This window comes from Lathamus discolor, chromosome 4 (assembly GCF_037157495.1).
Source record: "Lathamus discolor isolate bLatDis1 chromosome 4, bLatDis1.hap1, whole genome shotgun sequence".
Taxonomy (NCBI): domain Eukaryota; kingdom Metazoa; phylum Chordata; class Aves; order Psittaciformes; family Psittacidae; genus Lathamus; species Lathamus discolor.
The window spans coordinates 18,195,304-18,212,852 of NC_088887.1; the positions used below are offsets into that span (position 1 = coordinate 18,195,304).

A 17,549-nucleotide genomic window follows, 5' to 3' on the forward strand; every position below is an offset into this window, starting at 1 on the left:
GGAGATCCCTAGCAAAGGGCTGTCCAATAGAAGACTACATGCTGTGTTCACGGTGTATTTACCTTGCACAAGAATGAGCAGTGGCTTTTTATTCAGCTAGTATGTCGCACGGCTTCAGTCAGTTGCTAAAGGCTGTTTCTTGAAACACCAACTTCCTGATACCTGCTGTGCAGATCTTGGCTCCCTGCAACCATAGAAATGTAGAAAGTTACAGTGAAAAGGTAAAAACCATGTTTCCTTGGAAGATTTGCATGACCAGGCTTTACCTTCACATGACAGAGGAGGCAGATCTTCTCATGCATCCTACTCAACACCAGTCAGCTTCAGCCCAGCAGAGGTTTTAGAACTGGCCCTGACCCAAGCAGGGCAGTCAGCCAGAGCCATCGCAGCACATGTAGGCTCTGGTGTAGAACAGGCACAACCAAGCATGTTGCCTGAGCCTGATGCTATAGAAGCAACTAAACTCCCAGTCTCTGGCACGAAAGTGCTTTTCAGACTGCCTCTATGGCAGTAGGCAGCTAGATACCATCCTCACAGGTAGGTAGCTGAGCTGAACCCACAGCAGATAAAAGGCAATGCTGGAGACTCGGTAGCTGCCATCTTCCACTGCAACACTCAGGCAGCTACTTGCAAGTATCCCCTTTCATCTCCAGACTTCAAGTTTTGTCCCTTTTTTTTTTTTTTTTTTTGTTCTGATAAAATCCTACCACACCGACAAGAACAGCATTAAGATCCAGGTCATGCCAGAAGGGTCGGGGAGGCAAGAGGATTTCATAAAGCTAATCCAAACTTACCAGTAAGCTGTAACCTGCACAGCTAGAGGCCAACGACTACTGTCCCACAAGCATGCCATGTGTACATGTATGCATTAAACATCTACAGCCGACAGAGGCTCTGCTGGGAGTTCAGACACCATTTATGACATTTTCTCAGCTAATGGTCCCTGTCACCCCATAAGAATTTACAGCTTAGTGCCAGCTCTCAGCTTCCTATAAGTACAGTTTACAGAAGGACATCTTTCCATGCCTGCCACAACACCATCATCTGGAAAGAAGCCACACACTTTGATGTTAACTGGCCTGCACTGCAGCCATCTCAGGCAAAGCATGCACTAGTTTGAACGCAAACCCAGATTGCTAAAACCTGTCTTGGCATCCCCAAACCACTTCTGCCTCAAGGAACTTCCTGTTGGAACGCAAGTGTGTTGGTTTTGGCTGGGATAGAGTTAATTTTCTTCACAGTAGCTGGTATGGGGACTATGCTCTGGATTTGTGCTAGAAATTTGTGCAGTGTTGATAATGCAGAGATGTTTTAGTTACTGCTGAGCAGTGCTTACACATAGTCAAGGCCTCTTCTTCTCACACTATCCAACTGCAAATAGGTTGGGGGTGCACAAGAAACTGGGAGGGGACATGGACAGGACAGCTGACCCCAACTGACCAAAGCAATATCCCAGACCATATGGTGTCATGGTCAGTATGTAGAACTGGGGAAAGTGACTCCTGGCTCTAGGTAACCAAAAGGAAACTCCCCCCAACAAAATGTATATAGTGGGGTGGAAACAGTAGAGTCTCAAAACAATTACGTTCCCCAATTCATCACACAAATGTAGAGAAATATTTAAAACTTACTGCAAAATAGGACTCATGCTTATTTTATAGGGTAAACAGTGCTGGAAACAGGGCTGTAAGGTTTACATTTGATACCCTTGCCTCAACAATAGTGTCTGCGTACATACAAGGTCCAAGAAAAGAACTGCCATAGCTCAAACATCTTGGCCCACAGGACAGATGTAATTAAAAAGGCTTGCTCTTTATTTTAAACATAAAAAGAAACATTTTACACAGCATTGTTAGAACTATTCAGTACCTGCATTCCAGATTTGTGCCAAACACTTTACTTTATAACTCTGAAATTAAAATGAAAGAAAGAAAATATCTTGCCCTTCTGCTATATGATATTCAAGCTTGTCCTGGATCAAAATTCCAAGTGCCTGGAGGAATTTACCAGCTTAACCAGAAGATGTGGCAATGTGAACAGAGGAAGACATGAGCCCTTAGGATACTTTGACAATACCACAGGTTGCAGCAGGAGAATATGGATGCTTGCACTGCATCTCAGGCAGCTTACTCTTCTGATACTCTGGAGGTTTAATACACCACCAGATGCACACACACCTCCACTCACACAAACCCTGGTCACACAGGTAATAATAATAAAAACATGAAAAGTTACCTATATTTTTGTTTTCATTAGAGATAAGATTTCCACTCTATTTAAAAAAGGGGGGATAATACAAAATTGGCACAAGTAGAAGGAAACCTGGTGTGGGTAAATCTAGCCCCTCCGCTTCTAGCCTTCCAGCTACAGCAAACACAGGGTGGAAGGGGATGCAACATTGCCTTCAAAGAGGCTGGCAGCAGTATGAGCTAGCAGCAAACTTGCTTCACTTGGAATGATAATGATGGTTTGTTACAGGCCACGAAGGAAGGTCAGCATTAGCTAAGGACATTGGGACCTTTCACTAGAGGAGCAGGGAGCCCTGACCAAAATAACCCTGAGTTTCTTCCAGCGGGGAGAAAGTGTGCTATGTTGTGTGCTTGGGAAGAGCTGGCAGTTCCCTGCTCATTCATTCCCTAATTATTGCATTATGGTCATGATCCTCTCTCCCTAAAACTTAACCAAGAACACATAAACAAGGAGTCAGAAAGCAACAGATGGCTGTGCTTCAAACTTCACCACTGCTACATCCCTCCTAAGATGCCCCAATGCCACAGGCCTTCTGTGAAGAAAGCGGTTTTTAATGCAAGAAGGAAAAGGCAAGATTTCACTATAGAAGACTAACAGGAGAGGAAGAAAAAATCTTTCTGTCTAAGCAATATCCAAGTGAATCCTTTCCTCAACTCCCTTCCCTTGGAAAGCATCGCTACAGATTTCTGGGCCTTCACATCAAAAGCTAAATACTGGTTCTGCCCTGCTCCTCAGCAAAGGCAGCTACATCTGCCTCCAGTATAGGCCTATTTCAGAAAAGAAAACATCAGGTCAGAAAGAAAAGTTGCTATGAATGTTCAGGCAAAAGTCTTTCAGAGATTGATAGACTCTGGGTGTCCCAGTTTTGGAACACTATATCAGGTGTCTTTAAAGAGTCAAATGACAAGCTGCAAGCCCCAACTCTGCAAATCTAGTCTATTTTGAAGACGCCTCATGTTCAGCTTCCAAAAATCACTGGACACCTCTATGCATACATATGTATGCATATGTGACAGCATGCATGTTCACATACAGGCAGCAGAACAGCCTTCTAGACAAAAGCCTCATGTCAATGTCAGAACAAAGGTCACAATGCAAGATGGGGGAAAAAAACCAAAACAACCCAAAAGACACACAAAGCTTATGGCAAAAACTTCAGTTTTGGAATAGCTATTGTGTTGAGTGCAAGGTCACACAAACACTAATGCGAAATGAAGCCTTCGTAGCACAAATAATAACCCTCCAGCTCCCCTGGAATATACAGTGAGATAAGCTATTAGTGAAGCAGATTGTCTAATATATAACTAATGTCTAGACTGGCAACAGCACACCACAGACACTATTTTCCATGGATGCTCTCCTTCAGCATCTTTTATCTTAAATAAAAACAAAATAATCTTGGAATGACTGAGCCCTGGCCTCAGCTCTACATTTCTGACCCTTCTTGATGCAAGCCAAGCCCCGGCTGGGACTTCAGACTGCGGTGCAGTCCTGCTTCCTTGTCTGTTTACATATAGTGTCATTATTCTGGCTTCTATTGCTTATAACAGCAGCTGTGTTGGGAAGACAGAACTGCCCCGAAAAGGAGCTGCTCCTGCTCAGGAGCCAGGTCAGTATGCATGGAAGACCAAAGGACTTCTATACTATAGCACCTAGGAAAATGTCTCAAACCCATGGGGAGCCCTGTTGCAGGCCTATGCTGAAAATGAGGACCACTGGAAGCTGAGGGATTCTTGCTGCCCTCTTGGGCTTGCTCCTATTCCTACCCTGAGCTGCACTTCAGCTACTGCAGGTCTCAGATTCTGCCCACAGGTTCAAGGGTTACCACTGAGTGACTGGAAGAAGCAGCACTGGAGTCTGGTCTGTGCATCTGGTAACAGATAGTTTACAGTTCTTCTCTAATCACTACCAGTGGACCAACTGCAGACAAAGACCCACCTCTTTCCTCCTCCCCTGTAAGTCATACCATCACTAGGAGCAAGGTCTTTCAGCTCTCCACCAAGGCCAACAGAAGGCTGGGCCTTGCCTCTAGACACCACATTCCCCTCTACACAAGCAGAACAGGGTCTCAGGCACATGAGCAGCTGTAATGGGAAGAAAACAAGGTGAAAAGGTGGGCAAGAAGGTTGCCATAAGCAGACATCCAACAAATCCTTCTCTCAGGACTGACTTTTCAGGGTTGCCAAATTTGCCCCTATTCACCACTACCAAGAGATTTAAGCACTGAAAATAAAAGAAAAAAATGAGTTTAAAGAGAAGTGTCCCAAAGATCTTCAGGCATGTTATGATGCAAACCCTTTAAAGCCAGGGTAGAGGAGGCATGCAGACAACCAGAAAAACAATTCTTTGCTGGAACAGCCTCATGAGGAACTAGCAGAGGAACCTTCTCCAGCCTTCAACCCAGCACAGAGAAGTCTGTGAGATACCAAGGTGGACAGAGGAAGGGAATAGGAGGGTGTGATGGGGGTGGAAGTGAAAAGTAGATAGGTTGAAAATCTGACATTTTACCAGCCCTTTTCCCACTCAACACCCTCACCATCATGTTTTCATACATCTATTCAAAACCAAGAGGAGGGGAAAAAAAACACCAATCAAACAAACAGAAAAACCTTAGTGAATTTTGTCACAGGGCCCTGCTGAAAGAAGACTCAACAGTTTGCACATTAGAAGGACATGATCCCTGTGCAGAAAGTGCTGCTGGAAAAGGAGAATTCCAAGTTGCTAAATATGGCCTGAATGCTCTTAGGGCATGATGTGTAACAAGGAGAAGCTTGAGGTCCAAGCTGCAATCAGAGAGGAAATTCACTGTCTTTTCTGGGCCTGCGAGCAAGTGTCTCAGCACAGTCCAAGAGCCATTTGAGTCTCTCCCAAAATACAAGTGTGTCTGGCTCCATGCTTAGTCCATCTCCATTGACATTAGCCGGCGGCGCTCTCGTCTTGTTTCCTGTACTTCCTTCTTGCAGCACCAACGGGAGCTGCAGTAGCCAATGAGGCAGGATAAGAGTCCAATGACAGTGGCCAGACCAATGCCAATCAACAGGGGATACTTGAAAGCATTCAAAACTGAAAGAGGAAGGCAACATTATTAGATATCACTAAGAAATTCAGAGATTTTTGTTCTTTCCTTAAGAACAAAAATAAAAAAACAAATCCCATAGTATTCACTTACAGGCACATTAATTATTTCAGAAAGAAATTACACTGATTTTCTTTTGAGGCTCGAAAATTAGTTTTACTGGACTCCCTTACCTCCTCATCCTCGTTCTTCTTCTACCACTTCTTCCTCTATCCTTTCAAAGCCTCAGGGAGGCTGGAAGCACGAGAGGAGCCTTGGAGTGAGATAGCAAAGCAGAGCTAGTTCCAAGGGGTATCCCATCACCTCTTCCTCCAAACAAAAGCCTTGTAAGCTTCCCTCATCAGAGGCAGACTGTGGCTGCGCTCTTTGTAGTTTGTTTCCAAATGACAAGGAGGACTCCTTTATGCTTTGCTTGATTAGAACTACTTGTACAGTATATCCACTGCTACTCACAACCCTGTCTAATCAACCTCCAAAGTTGGTACCTAAACACAAAATTTGATTTGTAAGCACCTACTGCTCAGTCAAAAGGCAGGGTCAAGAACTGTAAGGAGTTTGGAAAGTACAGCTATCATAGTTATCTACACAATAGGGAGAACAAAACTTTTGATTCCTTTCAAGTTCATGGAACTTCCCAATATGACATTTCACAGAAATATTGAGAAGAAAGCAAGTAGTTCAAAACCCCTCCCGAATTAATTTTCCTTAGCTACATGTTGAATGCAGCATCTAGCATGCAACTTGCTTCTTATGAAGTCCAGCAGCTCTTGCAACTCAGGGTAGGAAGCGGACAAGGCATTAAGCGCAGGCAGCAGCATGTCTTGTGGTTAGGAGAGGGAGGAAGGAGTCAGAGCTCTGACTTTCTGTTCTCAGCTTTGACATTAACCACAACACAACCACTTCAGCACACCCCATCTGCAAACCTAGGCTTCCTCATGCAGGCAGCCGAAGGGTGAACACTTGAAGAGGATACTATGCCCTGATTAAGAGATGCCCCAGCTATGCAAAACATCACCAGGAAATGATCAGGAAAGAAGACACTCCAGTCTTATGATTGTGATCTGTTCAGGCCTACCTAGTCTACAGAATCTGGAATCAGAAGTTGCAAACTATAGAAAAGGGTAACAAAATCTGAGATTATCACAGGGACCTTTAAAAATAGTCATAGGAAATATTTTTCAGAGAAAGGCATAGCAAGGTGTTAAAAAAGAAAGAGATTGTGTAAGACACATTGCAATCTCTTACCATCCATTTTCACAGATAGAAAAACAGGTTTGGCTTTGATGTCAGGTTCCCGCTGCCATACACCAGTGGCAGATCGCACCCACGGAGTCACTACGCAGTAGTGGTTCCCAAAGTCATGGTCCTCACAGCCATGCACACGGAGACGGAATTCCAATGGGCTGGTTCTCTCCAGGCTGAGATCACTGCTCCCATTTCTCCTGCTCTGTGTCACAATCCCTCTCCGGTCCAGTGAGGCCAGCAAGATGGGCTCTCTGTCCAATGCAAAGGAGCGCATGGCAAACCAGAAGACATCAAAGGACATATCATCTGTGTTTGAGGACAAAGAAGAATTTAGACATGGTGGTGAGCTCTGAAAAGTATTCATAGTGTCATTCTCAGCAGAAAGATTAATCTGCAAGCAGCACAGCCAACACTGGTCTGACAGTGGAAGAAAGAAAGAAAAGAAGAAAAAGAAAGTGCTCTGAACATGTCCTTTCTAGGAGGATTCAAGTAGTGAATTGTAATGAAATGCACTGGCAGGAAGGATGCAGTTGCACAGAAAGGGTGACTTAATACAGGGACAACGAAGAGATTTCTTCCTTTCCTACTTGCTATCCCAAAATTTATGCTTAATCTCTGATCTAAGTTTTCACCAAGCAGGCATAGTGTCATAAGCAGTTCTAGAACTATGCTGAACCTACAGTGAAATGGGAGTGGAAGACCTAGGTATTTACTATCAGAAAGTGATTTGCAATCACTATCTTCATGCAGGGCCTGCACAGCCAAAAAGTCAGAAGGCTCTTTGCTGAAGGCCGCTTTGTTACATTTAGTCTGCCTAAAAGAATACAGAGATTCTATACAGAGCACAAAAAATTACTTACAAAAACACAAAGCATTCAGGAGCAAGGCCTGACCACAATGCTTTTATACAGGCTTTTTCCCAGAGTTGTGGGTTGCTGTCACACATCATCAGGCATTATGCCTTGTACAATTTTTACCACCCAAGGAGACAATCTACAAAATGCATTTGCAACACCTTCCATGTTTAACAAAGCTGACAGGTAGTCAGAGTTCATCAGCACATCTAGTTCTTCCAACGTCCATACAAGATCCTATTGACCCCTTTAGCAGACCTCAGTCTTAACCCTATTAGGCTTATGTAGCAGAGTACTTATTTTAAAAGCCAGTGCTATTCTTTGCTAACATTAGCCTAGCAACATCTGTCAGAGTCTGAATCCTGTCATAACTTAGGGCATAGACAGGAGAGCCCACTCACTTGTTTCATTAACAAGTCTTCTTTCCTGATACATTAGCAAACTGAAGGGCCCAAACTGGAAACAGAGGTTACTATCTCTATCCTGAGGTTTGGGTACTGGTAGAATGTGTGCACAGGGCTTGACCTTTTCACAGCTAAAGGCAGTCCCCAGTGACTTTGGCAATGTATCAAACCTCCATTTGGTAGTATCAAGACCTCTGAAAAATACAGTATTAGCAACCTGAAATTTCAAACATTTTTTTTTTCTAATTGAGCTTGCTCTTCTCTAAACTTTCACATTTGATCTCCAGGCTAATGTTAAAAGTAAAGCCCTAAACCTGCTGCAAACCTGCTGCTGTACTCAAATTCTTTACAGGTATAAGAGCAAATGATTTTTCAGCCTCTATCAGGCAAGTTAACACTTTAGGAAAGAAGGGAACCTTAAAATGATATTTTAAATGTAAAGTTAAGGGACATCCTCAGCTCTGCTATGTGAAGTATAGCATCAGCTGGCCAGACAGAACATTCCCCTTTACTGTAGACAGAAGATTACCCACTGCTCGGGGTATATTCAGCTCTCGTGTAGGTGCGCTGGTTTTACACACTTCTTCAAAACAAAACAAAAAGGTGTGACAGCAGATGTTACTATCAGAGATGCTGGCTGACCAAGCTCTTTTCTGGAACAACAGCTAATTTCATGCCTTAGCCAGGTGCTCCAGGTGACAGTACAGAGGCTCAAGAGAGCACCTGGCCTATTTTGCAGGCCTACAGCAGGAGTAGGTCTCCTAGTCCTACATGGGGTCAGTGTAAGTCATGAGGACCAGCAGACCCCACAGCAGTCACTCTTGCCTGTCATACTACAAATACTACTATTGGTTACTTGGCACAGGCCTTCTCCTGAAAGTGATGTTAATAAAAATTACCATAAACATATATCCAGTTAACAGGACCAAACTTTGACTTCTGCTTTGTGTACTCATCCAACTGTCTGTGGGAAACGGGGCCTCTACTGGAGCGAGCTCTGTTTCTATAAACTGTTCTTCGTTCTGCTGCCTGTTTATGCCAAATACGGTAATAACACTGGTCCACAGGCAGGCATGTTGGGAACAACCAATTCCTTCCAAATATCATCAAGACTGCCATGAGCTCTTGTATTTGCAGATACCATAGGGGCCTACAGACACCTTTCAGGCCAAGTCCTAAACACACCATTGCACAGGCTAAAAAAGGTTTAAACAATAAGTCTAGATATAAATAGAAATACTCTAGCCTTCAGATTCCCAGGCAACTTGCTATCTCTAAAGAATTCCTTTTTTTAAGTTCCAATTAATTTGAGGTTCCTTTCCCTCCACATACAGAGACAAGTGCAGGCACTTGCTGTCATTCTGAAATAGCTGAATCTATCTTCTGTAATTACAATATGGGACAACAGTATTATGCCAACATATTTTATTAGTCAGTATACATAGTGTGCAATTAGTGACTCACTACAGACAGTCGGAGGATTTTGCTCCAAGTCACTATCCTCCTTGAAATAGCTTAATACAGAAAAGTCATCTGATTTGTTTCAATATATCTCTGGTTTTCATGCAATAAAACCACAGAAAATTCAGCAAACCTGTGACATAAATCAGGTGCTCTCTAAAGATCAGTGATGAACATGACAAGTGATAATAAATATAGTTTTACTAACATAAAACAGGTCACACACTAGGTTTCCCAAAAGCATCTGTAGCATCCTACACACACCTTGCACCAGTGTTGACAAGTCACTCTCACAATTTTTGTCCCAGATTTACAAAACCAAACCAAACCACAAGAACCACACTCCCACTTAACACTACAAAGGTTTCTTTCACTGGTTTCTTCCATGCTCTACAATGTTATAAATACTACAGGGCATCTGGACAAAGTGCCCTGTACTACAGGAAAGCATAATATCCCAGTGCCAAGCTCAGAAGGCCATCAAGGACTCAGTGTCCTCAGGTCATGCAACTTAGCTGATTTTATAAAGAACAAAGCACCAGGATTTGGACCCTTCAGAGATCTGCAAGCAGAGTAATAGTGACGCTATGCTTCCTCCCCTCCTCAGTTAGTGAGGATCATCAACATGTAAAGCACATCCTTATGCACATTTCAATTTGACACACAGGACTAAGCTGTGTGGGTCTTAGCTGCTTCCCTGGCCAATCACTCCTCAAAACGGGGAATCCTGTTTCTAGACCAGCTTTCAGGAACCATACACTTCCACTGCTCAGAATGGAGCTCTCTCAGCATCTTGTTACAGTACTGAATCACAATTTTCAGACCCTTTTTGTTTACTACATTTAAATGATGTTGAATAGGGGTTCCTACACAGCTGAGGAAACCACTTCAAGCCATACAAGAGGTGAACAAGCTGGTTTTGTAAAATCCTCTAGAGTGCCCACTGCATCTGTCTGGAGCAGATAAAAACAACCATCTCCTTTCAGGCACAATAAGTAATACTTTTAAATCTCTAAGCACATAGCCCAAGAAGGGGTGATCTGGGAAGTCTAGAGAGATCATTTGTGAAAATGTGTATTCAACAGAAATATCAGAAGCAGCTTTTATATCTTCAAGACACAGAAGAACTACTATTCCCCTGACACACACATACTCCTCTCTTATCAATTCAAAACACCAACCACAGCTGCCAAGCCAAAGAAGCGCTTTGTTAGATGGAGAGGTTGCTGCCATGTACTGAGCTTAGTAATGCATACTCCATTTCAGCAGGGTCTCAAAGAAGCAGAGGAAATTAAAGCACACAGCAGTCATGCCAAAACCTTTCCCATCCTTTTGAAAGTTTCCCACAGGGTGGGTACACAGAAACACACACAGAGTATTGTGAATTACCTCTACCAGACAAAAGCCCAACCCATAAATAACACTTCTAGAAATAAATGGATCAATCTAACTGCAATAACCAAGGGCACTGACAATGACAATAGGTGATTTAACTTTTCCTCAGCTCCTTGGAAGTACTTTATTTTTGTGATTATGTATGCAAAAGAGAGAAGAGGTAGCACCTGACACCTCAGCTTATTACAGGAAGCATGCATACTGATCCACATACATGCTTCCAAAGTTGAGTGCCTATGTATACAAGAGCAGAGCTGGCTGGAATACCAAGTGTGTTCAAAGTGTTTTGGATGTGCATTAAACAAGATATCCTATCAAATTCCCTGATCCTTCTTTGCTCAGAAGAGGGGCCCAAAACACAGCCCTGCACCAGAAGAGCAGATGGCTTTTGAAAGGCATCTTGCCCACTCATGTTCAAATGCAATTGCTCTGCTCTCCTTTCTCACCACATTCCCAAATGGAAAGACCACGTCTGTACTCCTGTCATCTGTTTTCTAGTAGATGCTGGCAACTCTTGTTCTGTTTACGAGAATACCTGGTATAGGCTTTCCCTAACAATGTGCCTCATTTTCCCACTGGAATGAGACAGCCTCTGTTATTTTCACACTAATTTAAAAAGCCAGTTCTCCATTCTAGTTGTGAATTAAATTGTGATACTGACTCAGCACAGAGACAAATCTAAGATGGGATAAAGGGGAATAAGGAACTACTGAGGAACTACATCTGTTTGTTATCATATGAGCCCTTAAGGTCCTTCACCTAACCTGCTCCATTATCCCACTGCTCTAGTACCCTTTATAGCTGAAGGACAAGAAGTTAGACTGACAAGGGAAGTCTGCGCATGCTGCAGCTGTTGCAGATTCCAGCTGTTCCCTGCAGCAATTCTGCTAGTCTCATCCAGAGGACCAGCAAGAACAGGAGAGAGGTCAGCTTCTCAGGCCCATGGGAAAGGTACAGATAGAGTTTCTCTGAACAGAATGGCTGGTTAGGCCCCAAATCCTGCTTATTCAGCAACTGGAGGCTCAGAGCATGGACTGAAAGGTTCCCTCAAAATCTGCCACAACACTACACTTAATTCCAGGCATATCTGTTGCCTATGCCTCATCTGCTCCATTACAGACAAAAAAACAGCCCAAACACCCCCCCAAAAAAAACACTCGAAACCCAAAAAAACCCCAACTCAAAACAAACAATCAACTTCCACCACCCCCCAAAACCACAAAGAGGCAGACATCTGCCGTGTTCAAGATGACATTATCCATTTATGGAACAGATTGCAGTGCTGACATTTAAAACTCTGCACTGGCTGCCTACAGCCGCTGGAAACAGCATCATTTCCAAGTCTAGGCATCATCCATCAATTCAGCAGACAACCACAAACCCTTACAAAGCTGCCCAGCTAAAAGGTAATTGTGCTAATGAGCAACTCCTTCAAGAGGACATCTTTTTACTTCGATCCCTTTGATTATTCTTACCTTATCAGTACTTCTTCCCCATCTCAAGCTACCAAACACACAAAAAGCCATTACAAACCCAAATGCAACACAGCACTGAGAGCCCCACTGTTACTAAGTAGCCTCCTTTTCAAGTTTTAAGTGAGTCAGGGATGCTGAGGCCTCTTTCACAAGGCAACCCTAAGCTTCTTTTAGCTGTCAAGCACCAGCAGAAGCAGCAGCGGCTCCCTGCCAGCAATTAGCGTTTTGCAAAGGAAGCCAGCCATTTTGGGTACTCCCTCACAACAGTACCTGTAAGAGCTTGGGCACACCTCAACTTAGAAGAAGCTTCCTGCTGAGCAGAAGCTATGGGACAGACTGAGGTACAGGGATACAACGCTGCTTAGCATGTCCAATATCCCAGGCTATGAATCTTTTGACAAAGTTTACTCAGCTTTTTTCTCCCTACCAAGCATTTCAATAATACAATCTACAGACTTCTACAATTTTTTCCACAGGCAGCACAGAACTGTACTATGGCAAATTGCTTCCCCACTACACTCAGATGTAATGCAAAACAGGCACCTAGGAATTTCAAAGTGATGGTTCTTTACCAAGCTTGGTACTTTATCTCATCAGCTACTACATTGTAAGTAGTATTTTCTGCACATGGTTTACATGTAGATTTCTAAGTTTTACATGAATCATGACATTTTTATTTAGGTATATGTATTTATATTTACCTATGTATTTATGGATTTTAAATAGTTTTTTATATTCATACACAGAGAGAGAAAGGGAAAGACTTAAAAAAAAAACCCCTAATCTCTCTCTGAATTTAGGGCATAATAACCATAGTTATTGTCACAGCATTGTGATGAAAAGCAGCTCAAGGCTGTGCTTGGCAAGCAGCTAGGTTTTGAGAAATTCTCTGAACTTTTCAGCTCTTCAAAAAATTTGCCTTTAAAGTGTCTGCTATCTTTTTCATAGCAATTATGCACCTTGCTACTTCTTCCACACAAAAAAGAATGCTCACCTCTGAAGGCATCAGCGATAAACATTCATTTTTAACATTTAGGCTGCAGCAATTAATGCTATTTTTAGATACATATTAAGCCTTAAATTAACTCTGAATTATGAAGCTGACTGGCCAAGTGACTAAGATTTGTTCACAGACAACCATTTTCTCCCAGGAGGATTTAACAATTCCTTTCCCATGAAGGGAAACAGGAACAGTTTTCACAGCCCTAGTGGCTGTAGGCTGAGACTGCCAGCAGTGAGGTCAGTTGGTACAGATAGCACAGAGGGGTTTAGCTGCAAGAACACTTTCGGCCCCTCCCCTCAGAAAGTGAAACAAACCCCCTTGTTTTAAATTGGGTTGTGTAAAGCAAACATGCTCTCCTGTATTTATTGAGTTCTATGGGATTTTCAATGCTGATTGTCCATTCTCCAGCCTCACTTAAAGGACATAGGGTTGTTATTGCTGACATTATTCTGCTTGGTGAAGGTAAATGAGTTACAAGTAAAATAACTTTGCCAAAATACCTGGTTCAAGTGCCATTCCTTCTGTTGTGACAATACACCACAAATCTGCCACTTCACCCTGGTAAACTGTCGGGTTGTCAGAATGCACCGAGACATTAAACACGGGACCTAGAAAAGAGTAACCACAATTATTAACGACAGGTTTTTATTCGGTGTCCAAAATCTTTCTTGCATGTTTTGAAATATTCTCTGCTCATTTTTAGAGACAGAACACTGAAACAGGAATAAGCAATTGTGTAAGCTTTTGCAAAATAATTATCCATTCTTAGCCATTAGTTCCTCCACTAAGACAAAGTACCCAAACTGCCAGACCTGTCACCCAACATAGAAGCTGTTGCCCGAACCTGGCTTCTACTGTCTTGCACAAAAAGAGCCAGTCTTCCACTGATGACTCCTGTAAGAGCACAAGAGTTCAGGTCTTCAGGTTAATCCAACATGGATCTTTTTTGGCTGAGGCTGTTGATAGGAATTCACATTAGAGCAAAATTCACAGTTCAGTATTTTAACAATACAGAACTGAAACACAGACAATACAAAAAGCGCATCCGATAACACTTCCTTGGGTTTTCCTTCAGGCTCTGCCACAGATAGCTTCATCTGTAGAAGATGTCTCAAAGCCTAAACGTACAATAACTCCATCACCTGCAATGTGGTGATGATATTGATGAAAATCATTAGGCTGGTATGAAATACTCAAACACCGGAACAACGTGTGGCAAAGACTTCTGAGGTGCTTAAGTTAAAAACCCAAACTTCCCGAAATTTTGACAACAGCTACATCTCTGGTGCAAAATTAACAAAACCACAACTGCTCAGATATGACAACGTTGATAGTACTGCCTATTTCATGGGGCAGAAACTGAAGCAAGTGTGAAAATACCCTTAGTGATTTTTCTACAAAACAAGGCAAATGAGGCGAGTAGGAAGGAGGAAAGCTTATGCTAATGGTGGCTTTGGAGGAAGGGGCCATGGACTCAAGAAAGAACTTGGGAGCCAGATTTACCTTTTCTAAAATCCATTAGCTGCTATCATTACCTGGCTCAGCTACCTCTGGAACAAGCAGCATAAAAAGGGAGGACAGAAAAGCTGCTGGAAGGTCTGCCCTCCTCCACTCTTGCATGTTACTGTTTTAGCACAGGAACTGTAAATTTCAAATCCACTGAAGATCAGTGGCAAGCAAGGCTTTTGATGGAGAACATATAAGGAAATCATTCAAGACATCCCACTTGACCCTTGCCCTCCCAACACGTTTCTGTGGAAACCTATGCTGTTAACTCACCACACTGAACGTACTCATCACATCACTTCCAGACTGAGGTTCTGGAAAGAAACTTGGATGTTCTGTGAAGCTAGAGCTGTCATTTTTGGTGAAACTATTCTACACGATAAGGGCCTGGCCTGTCTTGGTCAGCACCGATTACACAGCACACTAAGAAATTAATTACAATGCAATAATTACTCCTGTGGCTTCCAAAATTCCCCCCACAATTTCCACAGGGAAACTGTGCTGCTTTTTGTTACACCATACATTTCTGACAGCCCTCTCCTCTGTCCCAGAAGCAGTTGTACTTTGTGTACAAGGGAAGTATGCAAATATACAATCCCAGAGGTTTGTACCATTTTGACATTAGAAGTCCTCTCTATCATAAATTAAGATTGCAAATTACCCCACCAAGCAAGGATACAAGGGTGATAGAGATGCAGCAGAGGTTACATGTGGACTACCAGATGAGACTCCTACATGCTTATGCTAGAACATATTTAAGGAAATAAAGAGACCCAGAATACTTTGAAGTTCAGCTCTTTAGGTAGTGACTTCACAAGCAGGCTGCAGCTCAACACGATGGGATCCTTTTCTGGGGAAATGGAGAGAGATTAATCTGATTGCTCCCTCAGCCTCTATCCAAACTTCTTCTCCTACGTGAATTCAGTTTGTTTCCCAACATTCACACACACACACCCAACCATGTTCCTGTTGCAGCTCATCTATTATTTGTATATATACATATTTACATATATATGTTTATTTTCCCATATTTTCCCATCATCATCTTCAAAGTTGTGCAAAAAAAAATTCAAGGTCCTAGAAGTCTAAAGGCAGCATGGACCAAGGCACTCCAGCCAGCTGTAACCATAAAACTCTCAAGCTGCGTGTGAAGTGTCACAAAAACAGAAACAGACTATAAGACTCTGCCAGGAGCATCCCTACATTCACAGCACATACCCTCTGCTGCACTGACCAGTGGCAAACTGGCACCATAATAATCCTGGTACGGTCTATAGCTCAGGGTCTATCTATCCTAAGTCCCAGCAGCAAGCGAGGTGACTTTATGCCAGGAATATGGGACATGCTCTGCTCCAGGAAACAGGCTGTGTTCTGGCTAGGTGCTGAAATGAACTGCATGATCCCAACTTCATCAAGCTAAGGATGGGGTGCGTCACTGCTGCCCTGGCAGGGTAAACAAGGACAGACATATAGACAGGACTTCTCGGGTTTTATTTCTAGTATAAAAATCCAGGCATCTACTGCATCCAACAGACACTGGCTTCAACACTGGCATGCCAACAAACCACTAACAGAGAAGGGAGTCTGAACATTCCTGGACATTGAACATCATGAGGGCAAAAGCTAAGCTTGTTTGGGCACTCAGCCAGGAAAAGCCATGTATCATGGTAATGCAGCACTCCCTACATACTCTTCAGTTCTGGGTCACCAAACACATCTCTACTCTGCCTCCCACATGAAGACTCAAAGCTTCCTGGACTGTAAGAAGGCTGCTAGGCAGCACCTCCTCTGTCATTTCATGAATATACTTCCCTTTGGTAAGCCACAGTTATTTCCCTATTAGGGTACATCTCCTGCAAATTACCATCTGTACCTACAGGGAGAAATCACTGCCCTGTGTTAGAAAAACTGGATTTCAACAGTGTTGAGAAATGTGTCAAGTGTGGTGCTTTTCCCCCCTCCAGCTGAAGAGGGAAAACTATTTTTAAACCTAAACTATAATACAGCTATAATACCTCACTGAAAGTCATCCGCTGGACAGGCTGGAGAGTTGGGCGGGGAGAAACTTGATGAAATTTAACAAGGGCAAGTGTAGAGTCTTGCATCTGGGGAAGAACAACCCCATGTACCAGTACAGGTTGGGGGGTGACCTGCTGGAAAGTAGTGAAGGGGAAAGGGACCTGGGGGTCCTAGTGGATAGGAGGATGACCATGAGCCAGCAATGTGCTCTTGTGGCCAAGAAGGCAAATGGCATCTTAGGGTGCATTAGAAAGGGAGTGGTTAGTAGGTCAAGAGAGGTTCTCCTCCCCCTCTACTCAGCCTTGGTGAGGCCGCATCTGGAATATTGCATCCAGTTCTGGGCCCCTCTGTTCAAGAAGGACAGGGAATTGCTTGAAGGAGTCCAGCGCAGAGCCACAAAGATGATTAAGGGAGTGGAACATCTCCCTTATGAGGAGAGGCTGAGGGAGCTGGGTCTCTTTAGCTTGGAGAAGAGGAGACTGAGGGGTGACCTCATCAATGTTTACAAATATGTAAAGGGTAGGTGTCAGGATGATGGAGCTAGGCTTTTTTCAGTGATATCCAGTGATAGGACAAGGGGCAATGGGTGTAAACTGGAGCATAGGAAGTTCCACGTTAACATCAGGGAAGAACTTCTTTACTGTAAGAGTGACAGAGCACTGGAACAGGTTGCCCAGGGGGGTTGTGGAGTCTCCTACACTGGAGATATTCAAGGCCCGCCTGGACAAGTTCCTCTGTGATGTACTGTAGGTTACCCTGCTCTTGTGGGGGGGTTGGACTAGATGATCTTTTTAGGTCCCTTCCAACCCTTGGGATTCTGTGATTCTGTGATCCGCATGCCACCCTTCTCTGTAGAAGGGT

The 17,549-nt window shown here is 43.3% G+C and overlaps 1 protein-coding gene across 1 annotated transcript in view; it reads right to left on the minus strand.

Moving 5' to 3' along the window:
• Positions 1-1,791: 1,791 nt before the first annotated feature.
• PTGFRN (prostaglandin F2 receptor inhibitor) overlaps positions 1,792-17,549 on the minus strand; it is a 71,589-nt gene continuing 55,831 nt past the window's right edge. Inside the window, exons 7-9 of the mRNA XM_065676429.1 lie at positions 13,664-13,771; positions 6,572-6,877; positions 1,792-5,313 (exon numbers count right to left, since the gene is read on the minus strand). Of these exons, the coding sequence (XP_065532501.1) occupies positions 5,147-5,313; positions 6,572-6,877; positions 13,664-13,771 (581 nt within the window). The 3' untranslated portion in view covers positions 1,792-5,146. The remainder of the gene's footprint in view (positions 5,314-6,571; positions 6,878-13,663; positions 13,772-17,549) is intronic.